This window comes from Takifugu rubripes, chromosome 9 (assembly GCF_901000725.2).
Source record: "Takifugu rubripes chromosome 9, fTakRub1.2, whole genome shotgun sequence".
In the NCBI taxonomy this organism is placed as follows: domain Eukaryota; kingdom Metazoa; phylum Chordata; class Actinopteri; order Tetraodontiformes; family Tetraodontidae; genus Takifugu; species Takifugu rubripes.
In genome coordinates, this window is record NC_042293.1 from 6,079,684 (window position 1) to 6,095,242 (window position 15,559).

Here is a 15,559-nt window from a genome sequence, read left to right on the forward strand (position 1 = left end):
TGCCGCTGCTTCCAACACAGGAAGTTTGACATAATATTTATCAGGTCTTAGAAACGATAAAATATAGCGTTTAGATGAATGTTCACATCTTCCACAACATTAGGTTTCCATTAAACTTTTTCTTCCACATATGAATAAACCAGTTAATTTGCACAGTAATCGTTACATCCTCTTTGTATATCCCAAATCCTGTTCTATTTGATTTTATCTTATTTTTCCCTGCGTGCTCTTGCTGTTGTTGCACTGTAAATTTCCCCGTGTGGGACAATAAAGGATCTGAATCTGAATCTGAATCTAAATTTGAATCTGAATCTTACTTCAAAATCAAATGAAATAACTTGATAAAGCAATTGTCTGTTGATGCAAACACACTGTTAAAGTTATGTTAAGTGCGTGCGTGTGTGTGAGCATGAGAGAGAGAGAGAGAGAGTGGTCTGTCTGTCATTTTCCCTGATATTTGACACCCGGAGAAAGCTCACCTGGTTCCCATCCACCTCACCTCATCACTGGTATTCCAGTGCTAGTCCAGTGGTGTACACTGGTACAGCTGTGTCATCACTGCTGTGTGTCGATCTGCCTTCTCTCTCTCACACACACACACACCCTCTGTAGACTAAAACTCTCCCCTCTCCTCTCCTCTCCTCTCCTCTCCTCTCCTCTCCTCTCCTCTCCTCTCCTCTCCTCTCCTCTCCTCTCCTCTCCTCTCCTCTCCTCTCCTCTCCTCTCCTCTCCTCTCCTCTCCTCTCCTTCCTTCCTTCCTTCCTTCCTTCCCTCCCCTCCCCTCTCCTCTCCTCTCCTCTCCCTCTCTCACTGTCCCCCCCGTTTTCTCTACCGCCCTATCTCTACCTCCCCCACCTGGACTGGGCACTGGACTGGTCTTTCTCCTCTCTTTGCTCTTTGACTCTGGTGGATCTAGCTGCCAGACGCGCAGCTGCTGTGGGATCTGTATTTTAAGGTATGTCTCTTCTGGATCACCTGATTGAAGGGTTCATTTGGTTCACGTGATTTCATACAATTACACCTGGTTTGTTCGTCCTTCAATTTTAATTTGTTGAAGTTAGAATGAGATTAACTGGAGTTCAATTGTGCTGAATTGTGTCTAAATTGCAGGTTACATTTCAGGAATACTGACTGGCATAATGGATGAATTCATAATGAATAAAATTATCAGTATAATCTGGTTTAATCTTTAATGAGCAACATTAGTCAGCATCAAACTCTAAGCAAATTTCAGAGAGAAACTGTTTTACTTCCAGTCATTCATTAAAATGAGATTTAAAACTGAGGGAATAACATTTTAAATGATATTTATGTAATTAATCTGATATTAAGTCTGATTAACATGTGTTTCCCTGCATGTGTGGAGCTCAGATCATGTGTAAAACACGCATGTTCTACACTATCAGATGTACTGGAGTGTTTGGAATCAATGTCAGCTCTGTTTGGAGGGGTGGAGGTGTGGGTGGAGGTAGCGGGCACGCCTGGATGCCCGCCAGGTGTTTACCTTGGCCAGGCCGCACCCCCGGCCCCTCCCCAGGTCCAGTGTGGAACAGACCAGGGCCTTATGGACCTGCGCCTGGAACCTGAGCGGAACATGCCACAGCGGCTAGACGAGGAACAGGCGCCACCCCGGTAGCTCAATAGGTCGTCTGTGGGCAAGGGCGAGCCTGACCTGCCACAGCTTATGGGTGAATGTTAGCGTGCATTATGAGGGTGCTGCAGTGTAAATGGTGCATTTACAGCAAACCGAGGATCCACTCAATGATGGGATAGTCAGGAATGAATGGTTGAGGTTTGAGTTGGCTTAGCTGCAGTTTTTGCTGGCATTCTCTGTGTTAATATACTGTGGACGTGTGGAGACACCGTGAGTGCTTCCTGTCTCTGCTATTTAAACACTCCTGGAACATCTAATGATAGAATTGATCCATTTGTGTTTGTCTCAGACACTCTCACGCTTTATCATTTACATACAAAATACAAGGATAATCTTATATGAGGCAACTTAAACACAGCTCAGTCACCTCTGCTGATAGTCTGCACTAGAGGAGTAGCAATTAAGTAACCTGAAAATGGATTAAAATTATGTCAGAGGTCTCAGAGGCCAAAGGTCTACCTTCGAAAAGTGAGAGGAAACAGTGGTGCCACTGACACCAATATTTACCTAAGGCTAATATCTAACAGCGCCTGTCCGGCATTTTCAACATACAGCACAAAGAGAAAATACGAAATGATGATAAACCTGCATATTTTAAGGTGCCAGTTTGGTGAAAGAGTCTCTGTGCTGCAGATGTTTGGATGTCTGTGTTGCTTCTGCATGTTTTACCTGTTCCTGTGATTTCAAGGATTTTCAGGACTGTCACACAGATTTTATTGAACTGTTGCCATTTCTCTTCAGGCAACAATGTCTCCGTTGCTTCTGCTGTGCGTATTCTTACCTTTCATCTCAGCAACTGTAACACTTGAAGACCATGAAGGTAAGAGACAAAAGATTGAAGTTGCATTTAGGTTTCCTTCATAGAAACTTAAACGCTTGTATTCAAGAGCATCTCTAAGATGTTACCTGCATGTGCTTTCTTACCCTGGTGATACAGATGGGTAGACAGAAAAGGTTTGTGAAGGTAATTCAGTGAAGGAAAATAATACATCATTCAATAAAGGAACATTTCCTTTAGAGTGGAGCTGCTCAGAAGTACCAGTAAATTGTCTGGCGTAATGGTTGAAAGGGGTTCTATGAGGTCAAGTCAATAACAGTGTGTGCAACGGCTCAGAAACAGTAGAGATTTACTGGTTGTTGCAAAAAGGTTGCAAAAAAAAAGATGCAACAAGCTTTTTTTAAATATGAAGGTTAACATTTGTAAATGTGGTAGTGACTGAAGATCGTAACATTTTCCAGGTGAATTGTCTAGTTCTGCAGTTGTTGTTTCATGGTACCGTGAAAGTTGAACAGTTTCTTTACCCTCTTTATTACAGAATCAAAAGTCTTGTTTGAACTCACTTTAGCTTCTTCCACAGACCTTGATGGTAGATTACGCGTGAGCATCCCCTTGGAGAGGCCTGTCCATCCTGTCCTGGGCAGCAAGGTCCTGGTACCGTGTTATTTCCAAGACAACATAGTGAACAACCCCAGAACACCAACTGTCACCCCACTCTTACACCGGATCAAGTGGACTTATATCACCAAGGAGAAAATCCACACAATCCTTGTTGCATCAGAGGGGAAAGTTCATGTGGAGACTGAGTATTTGGACAGGGTGACAATGATCAACTACCCCCTGGTTTCCACTGATGCTTCCATCGAGATAACGGAGCTGAGATCCAAAGATTCTGGCACCTACCGCTGTGAGGTGATACACGGCATTGAAGACAACTATGACTCTGTGAACATCCAGGTTCAAGGTGCGCTACAGAACCAGTCTCATTACAAGAACATTGCTGTGATGCATCAGTGCATGTTATTTATCAACACTAAAAACTAAAGATTGCTTATGTAATTTTTCTTCTGCTCACAGGAATTGTGTTTCATTACCGGGCCATCACCTCTCGGTATACCCTGACCTTTGAGAAAGCTAAAGCAGCCTGTATCCAGAACAGTGCCACCATTGCCACTCCAGCACAACTCCAAGCTGCTTATGATGATGGTTATCACCAGTGTGATGCAGGATGGCTCTCTGATGAGACCGTCAGGTATCATGTGTCCGTTGCTGCCTATTATCTCTTTGTGGCCTGATTATGCTTCAGTGGTTTGTAGATTGCTTTTCTGATGTCATCACAGTAAAAAGTGATCAGACATACTAATGACCAATGAGGCAACTACAACTTTACAGATGTTCACAATAGCGCATCCAGCTTAAGTGTGCTACCAAGCAAACAGCATACCATTGAAACATGTGCTGATTGATTTCAACCTTCAAGGTATCCCATCCAAGAGCCACGGGAGCCTTGCTATGGTGACAAGGACAACTTCCCTGGTGTGAGAACTTATGGCGTGAGAGATGTTAATGAGACCTATGATGTATACTGTTTTGCTGAGAAGATGTCAGGTATGCAACACTGTTAAGAGTAGCTGAGGCAGATTTCAGGTCAAAATCATCACTATTCTCTTTTTCCAGGCAGAGTGTTCTATTCCATGTCTGTTGAGAAATTTTCCTTCTACGAAGCAAAGGATCAGTGCGCCAAACTTGGTGCTCGACTTGCAACCACTGGAGAGCTCTACTTGGCCTGGAAGGCTGGCATGGATGTGTGTAATGCTGGCTGGTTGGAGGACAGGAGTGTACGTTACCCCATCAACATCGCCAGGCCTCAGTGTGGAGGAGGGCTTCTGGGGGTGCGAACTGTTTACCTCTTCCACAATCAAACCGGATATCCTTATCCAGACTCTCGTTATGATGCTATCTGTTTCCAAGGTAAACCACTCTTCATTAATCCAAAATAAATTGTATTGAATGGCTCTGGATGGCTCTGTGATCTCCAATAATCCTATTTTTTATAGACTTGGAGGATGAAGGTGTGGTGTCAATGACAACCACCCCTTTCCCAGATATTGTCCATGAAACACTTGCACCTGGGGTGTATCCAGGTCTGACACCATCACCAAGGGAAGAGGAGTCTTTGGGTGGAGACATTGTTACCCTGTCACCAGACTCCAAGGAGACCCATGTGGTTCATGAGCCAGGATTCGATCTGACTGATGCCATAATGGCTCCCATGGGTGGGTCGTCTATTTATTGATGATAAGCAAAAGATTTTATTTGCTGCTTTAATGCATTCCACTTGTTCTACAATAACACCAGTCCAAAAACTCAATCGCTACTTTTATCAACCAACTTTACTTTCTCTTCCCTCCCTCACATCAGGTGTCCTGTTCCACTACAGACCCATCACGGGCCGGTACACTCTGTCTTTTGTGGAGGCTCAACAGGCCTGTCGAGATATTGGGGCTGTGATTGCGAGTCCCCCGCAGCTTCAGGCAGCCTTTGAAAAAGGTTTTCACCAATGTGATGCCGGCTGGCTCAGTGACCAGACAGTCAGGTGACTTTTTCACTAATGGATAGTTTTCAGGCTGAAAAACTGAAGATATTGTGAGTACCAGCCTTGTACCAATAATGTTTCCTTTTGTGCTCAGGTATCCTATCGTATCACCTAGAGAAAACTGTGCAGGCAATCTATCACAACTCCCTGGAGTCAGATCATATGGGCTGAGACCACCAAATGAACAATATGATGTGTTTTGTTATGTAGAACGTTTGCAAGGTAAGGTTCACTGTCCCCATCATGATTGCTCGAAATTACAACACAAATTAATTTTTTTCTCTCCATCATCTGCCAGGTCAGGTCTTTTTCACCAGTGATTATGACAGCTTCTCCTACGATGAGGCTGTGCAGCACTGTCTCAATCTCAACACCACACTAGCTACCACTGCACAGATATATGCTGCCTGGAGCCAAGGCCTTGACAAATGCCGTCCAGGATGGCTGATGGACCGCAGTGTCCGCTATCCAATCACCACCCCCAGGCCCAACTGCGGAGGCGGTCAGGCCGGTGTCCATACCATCTACGCCTTCTCCAACCAAACAGGGTTCCCCGATGAGCACTCACGTTATGACGCTTACTGTTTTAAAGGTATAACTGAACTGAAAAAATGACTCCTTATTGACATATAAACTCAATATTCAAGCTCAATATTGCTGAGTGATCTGTTACCTTTTCCAGCTGAAACTGAAGGCAGCCTCAATGTCACCTCAGTGATTGAGGAATACATGAACAAGACCATCATCTCAGTTCATAAATTTGTTCCGGGTAAGGCAAGTGGATCAGCTCCAGATAAAAGTTGAAGTTTTTAGCAAATATCTATTTATTTACATGGTAGGAGTGATCATTTAATTTGGTTTCTTCTTTGTTTGCCTGAATGCTTTAGCTGAAACAACCAGTGAAAAAATCACTGAAATAGAAGATTTTATCAACAAGACAATCATCATACCTGAACAGGCTGTTCCTTCAGGCAAGGAAGACAAGTAAAATAAAGCTTGTATATGGACATTTTATTTCACAAAATTAAAGTCTAACATTTTATCTCTAACTATTTCTCACAGTGGGCCCTATTTTGCCACCAGTTCTTGTTGAAGAGTCTGGTTCTGGATCACCCGATCATTCAACAAGTGGTGAAACCTCCAGCACCTCCAGTGCCTGCAGTAAAATATCTGTGTTTGGGCAGCAAATCATTCTCTGTAAAGATACCATCATACCTTCTGGAGACCACTCTGCCTCCGGAGGGCCACGAGAGGTAGAAGCAGGCAGTGCTGTCATGTTCACATCTGGAGATGTGGGTAGTACATCTGCATCTGGATCTGGGGAGGGATTTGATGGACAACACTCTGGGGTCAGTGCATCAGGCTCCGGATTCATTAGTGGAAGTGGAGAAATTAATGCTACTGGTGATGACTTGGTCATCACCATAGTGGATGGGAAGATGGTAGAGATGATGAAACAGGAAAAGCTTCCCGAACAGGAGAGCCATGGAGGGATTGATACCAGCGGAACACTCTGGGAAACAAGTGCATCTGGATCAGGAGTAATGTCTGGATCTGAAGATGTGTCTGGAATAATGTCTGGATCAGGAATTGTAATCAGCTCAGGAGTAATGTCTGGATCGGGATCAGCGGACGGATCAGGAGTTATGATTGGATCTGGAGTAATGTCTGGGTCTGGAGTAATTTCAGGATCAGGACTTCTGTCAGGATCAGGTGTTATGTCTGGTTTAGGCTCTGGTGAATTGTCTGGCATCTCATTTGTCGATCACGGTGCTGTTGATCTTACAGCTGGCCTAGACGATAAACAAGAGGTGTCTGGATATATCCGATCTGATTTCCACAGTGGATTTCCAAGTGGTTTTCCATCTACTGACTCTGGTAGTGGTTCTGCCTCAGGGGACCAACATGATGGCGACATCATCTACCTTGCAGACACTGACATCTTTGAAATTGCTGTACCGCCTATGACAAGCCTACCTGAACAGGGCCGAGGGGTTGTGGAGATCAGCGGTGAAGAAACTGGTTCAGGGAGCCACAGTGGCTTTTCTACTACTTTGGAGAGAAGCCTGAATATGTCAGGAAGTGGTCCACCTTCTGATGGTTCTGGGCAGTCAGGACAGGAGAAACAGGAAAGTAATGTAGACCCTTCAGCATCTGAAATGAGTCCCAACTCATTCTACAGCAGTCCTACAACACCATTGGTGTCATTACAAACTCCTGCAGTTGTGAAGGAACCCGAAATAGTGGAGGGTGTGTTCTACCTATACAGTCAATTGCCATAATCCGTTTAAGAATACAATCCTGATGAACTTTTGTCCAGCTGCGTTATATCTGCATGTCTGTCTGTGTAGGTGTGCAAGGTTGTCCTGAGGGCTGGTTGGAGTTCAAGGGCAGCTGTTACCTCCATTTTGTAGAAAAAGATACCTGGTCTGAGGCTGAGCAACGCTGTCAGGAGCTCAACGCCCACCTGGTTAGCATTACCTCCCCAGAGGAGCAGCAGTTTGTCAACTGTAAGTAGCCAGCTTACTGACTGGTCTTGAGGCACTTTTGAACCACTTTAGTTCTGAAAGCCTTCATCCATGTTAACATTCTCATCATGAGATGCACGTGTACATGTTTCCAATCTAAAATCTTTGCAGCCAATGGTCAGGATTACCAGTGGATCGGACTTAATGACAAAGATGTGCAAAATGTGTTCCGTTGGACAGATGGAAGTCCTCTGGTGAGTTTAATCTCTTCCTTGTGTAAATCACCAGTCTGTCACGTTAGAATTGAATTAATCTCTTTGTTACATAATCAGAATTTTGAGAACTGGAGGGTAAACCAACCTGACAACTACCTCAACTCTCGGGAGGATTGTGTGGTGATGATCTGGCATGAGGGTGGGCAGTGGAATGATGTACCATGTGACTACTACCTTCCCTTTACTTGCAAGACTGGACCTGGTGGGTATTAACCATCCTTCTGACTATGTCTATGTGTGTGTGAGGTGTTAGCAAGCTAACTGTTCTGTCATCATCTGCTGGCCTCCACGTCCTACCTCATGAGTTGATTGTCATTATAACAGACCACACATCACACACTGAATACAGGTTACAGGTACTCAAATTGGTTCTAGTTTAAAGTATTTTGCACCATGTCATGGTAAAATTTCAAAATATCTGACCCCAAACTAAACTGGGCATTGTGAATGACCAAACATTAATGTTTATTTTGTTCTCTTTCTCTTTTTCCTCAGTCATGTGTGGACCCCCCCCTGAGGTGAAACATGGCCAACCAATGGGCAGCAGCCAACAGAGGTATCCTGTCAACACTATCATCCGTTACCAGTGTGAAGAAGGCTACATACAGCGACACCAACCTGTCATACACTGTTTGTCAGAAGGACAGTGGGAGGAGCCACAAGTGGAATGCACCGAAGGTAAAGTTAGCTTGATCTGCTGCCGGAGTTATTTGGTCAGCCTGTTGCATCTAATCATGATTACAGAGTAATCCTTTAAATAGCTATAGGGGTCCAAGACCAGACACTAGCTCTGACATGAGTTTACTTTTAGAACCATCATAATCCCTCTTTAACCACAGATCAAAGGGAGATGAGACCACGTCTCACCTCAGCTGTGAGTCCCCTGAGATTAAAATTTTGTCTTCAGAGCATCATGTAGAACTTTAGACTAAACCATGAGGAGCTGCCTCTTAAGTCTCTGACAGTTCCTCAGCGCCATAAAGACACAATTCATGTGTTGATTAATGACCAGATCAGTCAGCCGCTTGATCATTAAAATACAGACTTAATGTGTAAACTAGTACTGACTGGAGCTTTTTAACTGGGTCTGCACATTCCCCAGGCTTTTTAACATCATGTATCAGTATGAAAACCTTTTCTCCTCCAGCCGGTGCCAACAGTAACAGGCTACAGAAAAGGTCCCTCAGGAGGAGTAAAGGAGGCAGGAGACAGGAAACAAGGAAACATCTCTGAGCACCAGTGAAAGGACAAACAGAGGAGCCCACACTGATCGAAACATTCACCCCTCACACACTCCCCACCCACACTCACACACCCATGGACACACACACGCACACACACATAAACACCCACCACCAAAAGCATTTGTCCTGAAGTAAATACATCGGTACATAAACATAGATTAGCTCTATTTTTTAGTAATTTTATAGATCCGTGATGTGTTTTAGTCTTTTTATTCTTTTAATTTGGCCACTCTGGTTATGACACCAGAATATGAAGTTCTCCTCTAGAATTTAATAACAAAAAGCATTTTTTGCAACTCTTCTGGATGCAGCAGCAGGTCAGAGTAGCTTTCTGAACCCACAAGCTTTCATCACATTCAGGAGGGACAGGTTCAACCTTTGTTGCTGTTGCCTTTCAATTCTGGAAATCTAAAAAGTTCAGTTTTGCAGGAATCCAGTGGGATCTATTGTAATCTTAGAGAGATGAAGAATAATCCAAGTTTCAACAGATGTGGGTGGAAATAATCAGCACTTTTGCACTTTCGTCACACACTTCTGTGCTCAACATTTGAATCCAGCACACCTTTAGTTCTATTGAGCCCTCCTGGCTGGAGGTCAAGGGTCATCACAGTTCAAGTTAATCAGCACGGTGACATCGTTGTCACTTTTCTCTGAGCAGCAGGTTCTGTCAAAACTACAATTCATATGATTCATTCGCTGATTTGCTGGAAAGTTTCAGTTCTGTGTGTTTCTCACTGTAACAGCTGGCTGATAAAAAAGATCCTTGAGTTGATCTGAAGAATCTGAGCAGGCTTCAGTCACCAAGAGGCCAAGAGGAAAGACAAAACATAAGCTGTGAAAACACTAATTTATAGAGGGAGGAAAGGAAACATGGGCTGTGACACACACACACACACACACACACACACACACACACACACACACACACACACAAACAGTTTGTGTTGTTTGGAGTCCTCATTCAAACTGGATTCAGACCCAAACCCTGATGTGAACACTTGATTGTGCTGTGCCAAATAAAACTTGGAATCATTCACCTTTATGATTGTTGTTCCTGTTTCACCTAAAAGTACCCTGGAACTAACAATGGAGGATCACATCAGGTTCCAACGTGCAGTAAATTCTCCCTCTGAAGTTCTGAAACAGATAAAAGTACCTTTTCCTTCAAGCTCAGAGTTCAAGAGAGGTTCAGTCACACAGAGAATTAATTAAAAATACAAATAGTCGAATAAAACAGCTCAGAACTACAGCAGCTCTTTAAATGTGAAAGGTTGAAGTTGAGAGAGAACAGAGTAAATTCTGCTGGTCTGATAACTAGCATGTATGTTTGTGTGTGTGGTGTGTGTGAGAGAGACAGAGTGTGTATGGTTTGTTTGTTTGTTTCTGACATGAAAAAGAAAAAACCTCATTATTCAGAAGAATGGCAGTAACAAGAACGATTTTTCAGAACCTTCCAGGGTTTGTGTGGAACTATTTGGGGAACTATTAGCTTGAGGATGCTGGAGGTTCTCTGCAGCAGTTGTATTTTTAGCTGACTGTATCAGCAGCAACAGGCGGTTGCTCTTCTCCCTTCTTCTCTGTTCCCACTGCTTCCATCTTCCAGTTTCTGTATTCTCCACATGCTAGTGGATTTTGGAGGCACTTTCAAGCTACCACAATTTAAAAATACTACAAATTCAGTAAACACATGCATACATGTTGGAGTTTTTATTTGGTTGTAGAAAGAAATAGCAAATGCAAAAAAATATCTACTATGAAAAAATATACGTAAAAATTACCGTATATAGAATTATATAGAAATCTAAAGAAAGCTGTTGTGTTCTACAGAGTTTGAATATAGAGCCCAAATATCTTTGGGGTCAGAGATGAAGTCCAGAATCACAGAACGAGTCTCTACTGGTTCTGTACAGATCATGACCAGAACAGGAGGAGCAATGTCAATGTTCATCTAAGCTGCATTTGCATTTACAATCATTATTACACTGATTGTTTTTAAACAAGTGAAAAGGGAAAGTTTTCAGTTGTCGTGGAAATGGTAGAAAAACCAAGAGCTTCAAATTATTCTCCCAGTTTGTCCAGTCTGTGGTCTGAAAAGCGAGAAGTTTGCATGACTCGTCTGTAGCTTTTGGCTCCTGTGTGGGATCTTTGCTGGTGCCAGGTTAGCCTGAGGATCCTGAGGTTCCCGAGGAGCCCTACAATGGCCTGATGATATTTTTGTTGGAAATGCAAAGAATAGTTTTGTTGATTCTTACCCAACACTTGAAAAGTCTCTGTGTCCACAGACCACAGAACTTTGACCAGTGCTGCAAACTGGTAATGACTGGTGTGTCGTGCTACAAAAATTCATCTCTTCACAACTATTGTCAGGTATCAACTCAAAAGCACCAAAACAGACTGAAGCTAATGCTAACCCCAGAGCCTTGCACTGGTTGGAATAGTGAGGTTAATCCAGTATTTAAGCTACCGATAACAATAGACCCCGAATCTAAGATACATAGGAGGAAACCCAAAACTACGCACTCCTGGATCTGGGGGGCCACAGTTAGACCGAGGCTTCGTGATTGGATAACGGACACTTCCATCGGCCAACCATCCAGCATCACAGCGGTCTAGTCCCATTAGCTTCCAGGCTACATAGATCTGGCCCACTTTGGCGATTTGACTTCCATGACTGGCACATGCCTGGATGGCCTCTGTGAAGTTCAGCTTCATTGGGTAGTTGAGGAAGGAAACACTTCCTGAAACAGGCATAAAATCACTCATTATCCAGACTAAGTTGATCGGATGCAATGTTAAAACAAAGACAGCTCAAATAAAGAACCGATCCACTGTTAGATCTGATCCAGGCTAACATCATGAACCTTATGTTCCCATGATTGTGGTGGTTGACCGATTGTTTGTTTGAAACACTCTCACTGACCTTTGATGGAGGCTGAGAAGCAAAATGCATCAAACTGGCTGAGTAGTCGGTGTCGCTCCCCATAACTCCGCAGCCCTGGGGCTGAACCCATACCCCCACAGCCATCACGTGGTTCTGTGATTGGGTACTGCACAGTTCCATCGGCCAACCAGCCAGCGTTGCACCAGTCCAACCCCTCCTCCCAAGCTGTGAGAAGCTGCTCTGGCGTGGCCAGACTGGCATCTTGGTCCTGACAGGCTTGTCCGGCCCCAAAGTAGTTAAAATGGTACCGTCCTTTTTTAGAGTGGTAGGGAAACACTACACCTGGAGGGGACACAACATCACTGAATCAGCAAAAATGTTGTTTGAGTGTAAAACATCACCACAGGTTCACACACACCTCGCAGCTTCAGCTCTACAGTCACGCTCTTGTCTTCAAGGCCATCGATGACCTCACAGCGATATCGGCCCATATCACTGACCTGCAGTCTATCAATTACCAGAGACAGGTCACCTGGCACCGAACGGCGCAAGCGCACGCGGCCACGGAAGTTGCCATAACTGTGGTGGCGGTTGCCTATAGCAACAAACACCTCTGTCTCAGTGGAAGCATCTGCAGGCACATAGATGGTGCTGGCAGGTAACCAGGACCATTTGACCCGTGTCCATCGTGGTTCCACAATTTCAGGCTCATAATGGAAGTGACAAGGAAGGATGATGGAGCCCCCCCTGGTGGCTGAGACTGATGGCTGTGGGGACTCCACATGGAGGTGAACTCCGTTAAAAAAGACTGGAAAAAACCAAACAGAAATATGAGGCAAACTTGATAGTGAAACACCCAAGACTTCTCGTCAGGCCCACCACCACCATGACCCACATTTACTTTTTTGTCACCGTGTTGTCATACACACACACACACACACACACACACATATGTATATATATAAATTTTTTATTTGTTTATTTATTTGTTTATTTATTTATTTATTTATACGCTGGATCCAAATAGATCCTAAAAGGCTCTAAAATCCACTCCAGATTTGCATTCCATTTGATCTTTTAATAGAATGTCTTCTTTAAATCGCGGAATTGGAAAATATTTTAACCCCACACAGGTCCCAGGGTGACAAACGCTGTGACGGCTCAGTCAGATCTGACTGGATCGAGGTGCAGGAACACCCTTGGCCACACAGTAGTGCTATAAAATCCAGGACTACCCTGGAAGCTAATCAGAAAACCACAGAAGAAGAGGAAAATCGGATGTTGAAATCTTGTAAAATAAATTTACATCATTGCTTGTAAAAACTCATTTACTTATATTTTCTCACTTTTTAGAGATTGTATTGAATTTAGATATACAATAGTTGGAGCAAATAAATAAACCAGATTTTCCAACAAACACACATACATGCACGTACTCTCTTCGTGTCCGTTTCCGTTATTGATGCTCTGGTAGAGGAATCCGTTACTGACGGTGTGTCCTGCAGACAGCCGCAGGAACCAGATCACCAGCAGGTGGCGCAGCAACGCAAACATGGTGCTGGAAATGGTCCTATTCCTGGGGACCCGTTTAATCCGAATTAATTACAAAATTCAGGAACAAACCAACTAGAAAATAAATCTCCGGTGATGATAGAAATTATAACGCCATTGTTACAAATATAAAAAGGAGACAAATGTTTGTTGAACCAACAGATTGCAAAAGATAAATATTCTAATTTATTCAAACGTGTCAATATTAATGGTTGATTAAATACCAATGACAACTTATTCTTGAAAATTTTCCTTAATAGAAACTTAGATTATCCATCTATTCGTCTGTCCATCTGTCTATCTTTCACCTGTCTACCTATCCATCTCGGATTCGATTTGTGACGTCACCTGTGTTTAATCCCTAACCAGAAAAAACTTTACAGAACAGCAGACTCACGGATCAGCAGCTGTTCGCGTCTTCACTCCATCCTCCTCCGCAGCCTCTGGTCCTGCTCCGCCCGCACAAAAGGCGTGAAAGCTCCTGAGTGCGCTGACGTCACAGCTACCACCACGCACGCGCACACGAGCACCCAGCGGTAAACCCAGGTGAAGCTGAAGCTGCATCATAAATGAAGAAGTGAGGATCTCAAAATAACTACCATAGGAGGAAAATCCGAACCTTGAGAACGGGTCTGTTTGGTGTTCCTCAGGACCTCGTTCTTGGTCCACGAATGAAGTCATGATGTGTCTCGGCTATCTGTCATTACCAGGAGGAAGCTCAGGTGTTGAGGTTTCTCAGACCTGAACTCTGCTCATCAGATGGGCACTGCAGCCCCTCCCACACACAAACAGGCTACATGAAAGGTTTTGTCCTGGGGCTCAAATACCAGCAGCTATGGGAAGAGTCAGTGACGCAGCAGAGGACTCCAAAGCTCTGGTTACGCCCCCCGCTGCCCCCCGACCCAAACATGAAAGAAGAGCTGATTAGAGAGAAAGACGTTAATGAAAGAGAACTGATGGATAGATGAAAGATGGAGAATAGACTTGAAAAAGAGCTTGTTTTTAATGGAGCAAATTTCAGACCAAATGTTTAAAAAAAAAAAAAAGGGACCCAAATATTCTGGAAATGATATTTTCAACATTTTCTGTAAATAATACAGCCATGAGTGCGTAAACATACCAGATCACAACCACTTCCTGATATTGGTCCAGTACTTCCTGTCACCTGAATCAGCCTAAATTAGTTTAGATCCAAATATGGTCATACAGTATCTGCTGATTCTCTCATAAATAAGCAGAAAAGTAAACATTTTATTCATTACAAATGAATCAGCTGATTTTCTGCACTCGATCTTCACAAATGAGGAAGAAGAGGATGAAGACCTGCAAGACCACCTTTGGTCCACAGAGGAGCTTAACTATAAATAAATTCTGATGTTTTTTACTTTTAAACTGGAAAACAGCCTGAAATATGATCCATCACATGAATATTCCACCCTTTGGATTTTACAGATTTATTTATTCTGAGTTTGCATCAAAAACAGTCATAAAAGGTTTAGGTTTAAAAGAGCAAAAAATGAATTCGGAATATTGTAAACATCAATTTCTCCATCAACCACAGCAAATTTGAAGAGCACAATCCCACAATAATCTGAATAAAATCGAATCTTCGCATGCAAGTGTAATAAATATTTTAGAGTCTTAGACAGCTCCGTGGCTCCACCCCCTCATGCATATTTTAGGTTTTCCAAACATTATTCATGTTTATTATATTGCACAAGCCCATAATTTATAATTCATGTGGGGGGTTTGGGGGCATGCCACGAGTCTGGTGAAAAAAATCTACATTTCTGTTCTAAATCTAGTTTCTGAGACTCCAAAACATATTTTTCATATTGGACATTAAATAACATAACTGGAGATTGCTTTTTTTAAATTCATAAACAAGTTTACAGTTCTGATTCACCATCAGCTGAGCTTCTCTGACCCAAGACCTCCACACCTGTGAGGATGAAGTTTTGATCACCCGCGCTGTTCGTTCACTAGACTCAGAGTAACCACGCAAACAACAAGAGTGCCTCGCAAGGGGGAGCCGAACAGCAGTTCAAGCTTCCTCTGTCAACTCCGTTCGTCTGCTGCTCGCTCACCTCTTTTATTGGTGCAAACAGAATG

General features: G+C 43.4%; 2 protein-coding genes across 2 annotated transcripts; one reads left to right on the plus strand and one right to left on the minus strand.

Annotated features, from left to right (window-relative positions):
* The first annotated feature begins 848 nt into the window (after window positions 1-848).
* Window positions 849-10,055, plus strand: acanb (aggrecan b). The gene is made up of 18 exons (XM_011607072.2): window positions 849-955; window positions 2,396-2,474; window positions 3,013-3,396; window positions 3,510-3,684; window positions 3,913-4,040; window positions 4,110-4,403; window positions 4,490-4,708; window positions 4,854-5,028; window positions 5,123-5,250; window positions 5,327-5,620; window positions 5,711-5,797; window positions 5,916-5,999; window positions 6,091-7,278; window positions 7,380-7,538; window positions 7,668-7,750; window positions 7,829-7,973; window positions 8,267-8,449; window positions 8,919-10,055. Exons 2-18 carry the CDS (start codon window positions 2,402-2,404, stop codon window positions 9,002-9,004), a joined length of 3,885 nt encoding a protein of 1,294 aa, XP_011605374.1. The 5' UTR covers window positions 849-955; window positions 2,396-2,401; the 3' UTR covers window positions 9,005-10,055.
* Window positions 10,056-10,844: 789 nt separating this feature from the next.
* Window positions 10,845-15,312, minus strand: hapln3 (hyaluronan and proteoglycan link protein 3). The gene is made up of 5 exons (XM_011607071.2): window positions 13,845-15,312; window positions 13,333-13,472; window positions 12,315-12,704; window positions 11,936-12,238; window positions 10,845-11,753 (listed from the first exon to the last, which is right to left on the minus strand). Exons 1-5 carry the CDS (start codon window positions 14,126-14,128, stop codon window positions 11,476-11,478), a joined length of 1,395 nt encoding a protein of 464 aa, XP_011605373.1. The 5' UTR covers window positions 14,129-15,312; the 3' UTR covers window positions 10,845-11,475.
* Between the last annotated feature and the right edge of the window lie 247 nt (window positions 15,313-15,559).

Excerpts from the sequence above, each read along its gene's own strand:
- hapln3 (XM_011607071.2), bottom strand. The coding sequence starts at position 14,128 with ATGACTTCATTCGTGGACCAAGAACGAGGTCCTGAGGAACACCAAACA. Across the intron at positions 12,705-13,332 it reads CGGAAACGGACACGAAGAGA|TCTTTTTTAACGGAGTTCAC; the intron begins GTACGTGCATGT and ends GGTTTTTTCCAG. Across the intron at positions 12,239-12,314 it reads TGTAGAGCTGAAGCTGCGAG|GTGTAGTGTTTCCCTACCAC; the intron begins GTGTGTGTGAAC and ends TGTCCCCTCCAG.
- acanb (XM_011607072.2), top strand. The coding sequence starts at position 2,402 with ATGTCTCCGTTGCTTCTGCTGTGCGTATTCTTACCTTTCATCTCAGCA. Across the intron at positions 5,621-5,710 it reads TGACGCTTACTGTTTTAAAG|CTGAAACTGAAGGCAGCCTC; the intron begins GTATAACTGAAC and ends TACCTTTTCCAG. Across the intron at positions 7,539-7,667 it reads GGAGCAGCAGTTTGTCAACT|CCAATGGTCAGGATTACCAG; the intron begins GTAAGTAGCCAG and ends AAATCTTTGCAG.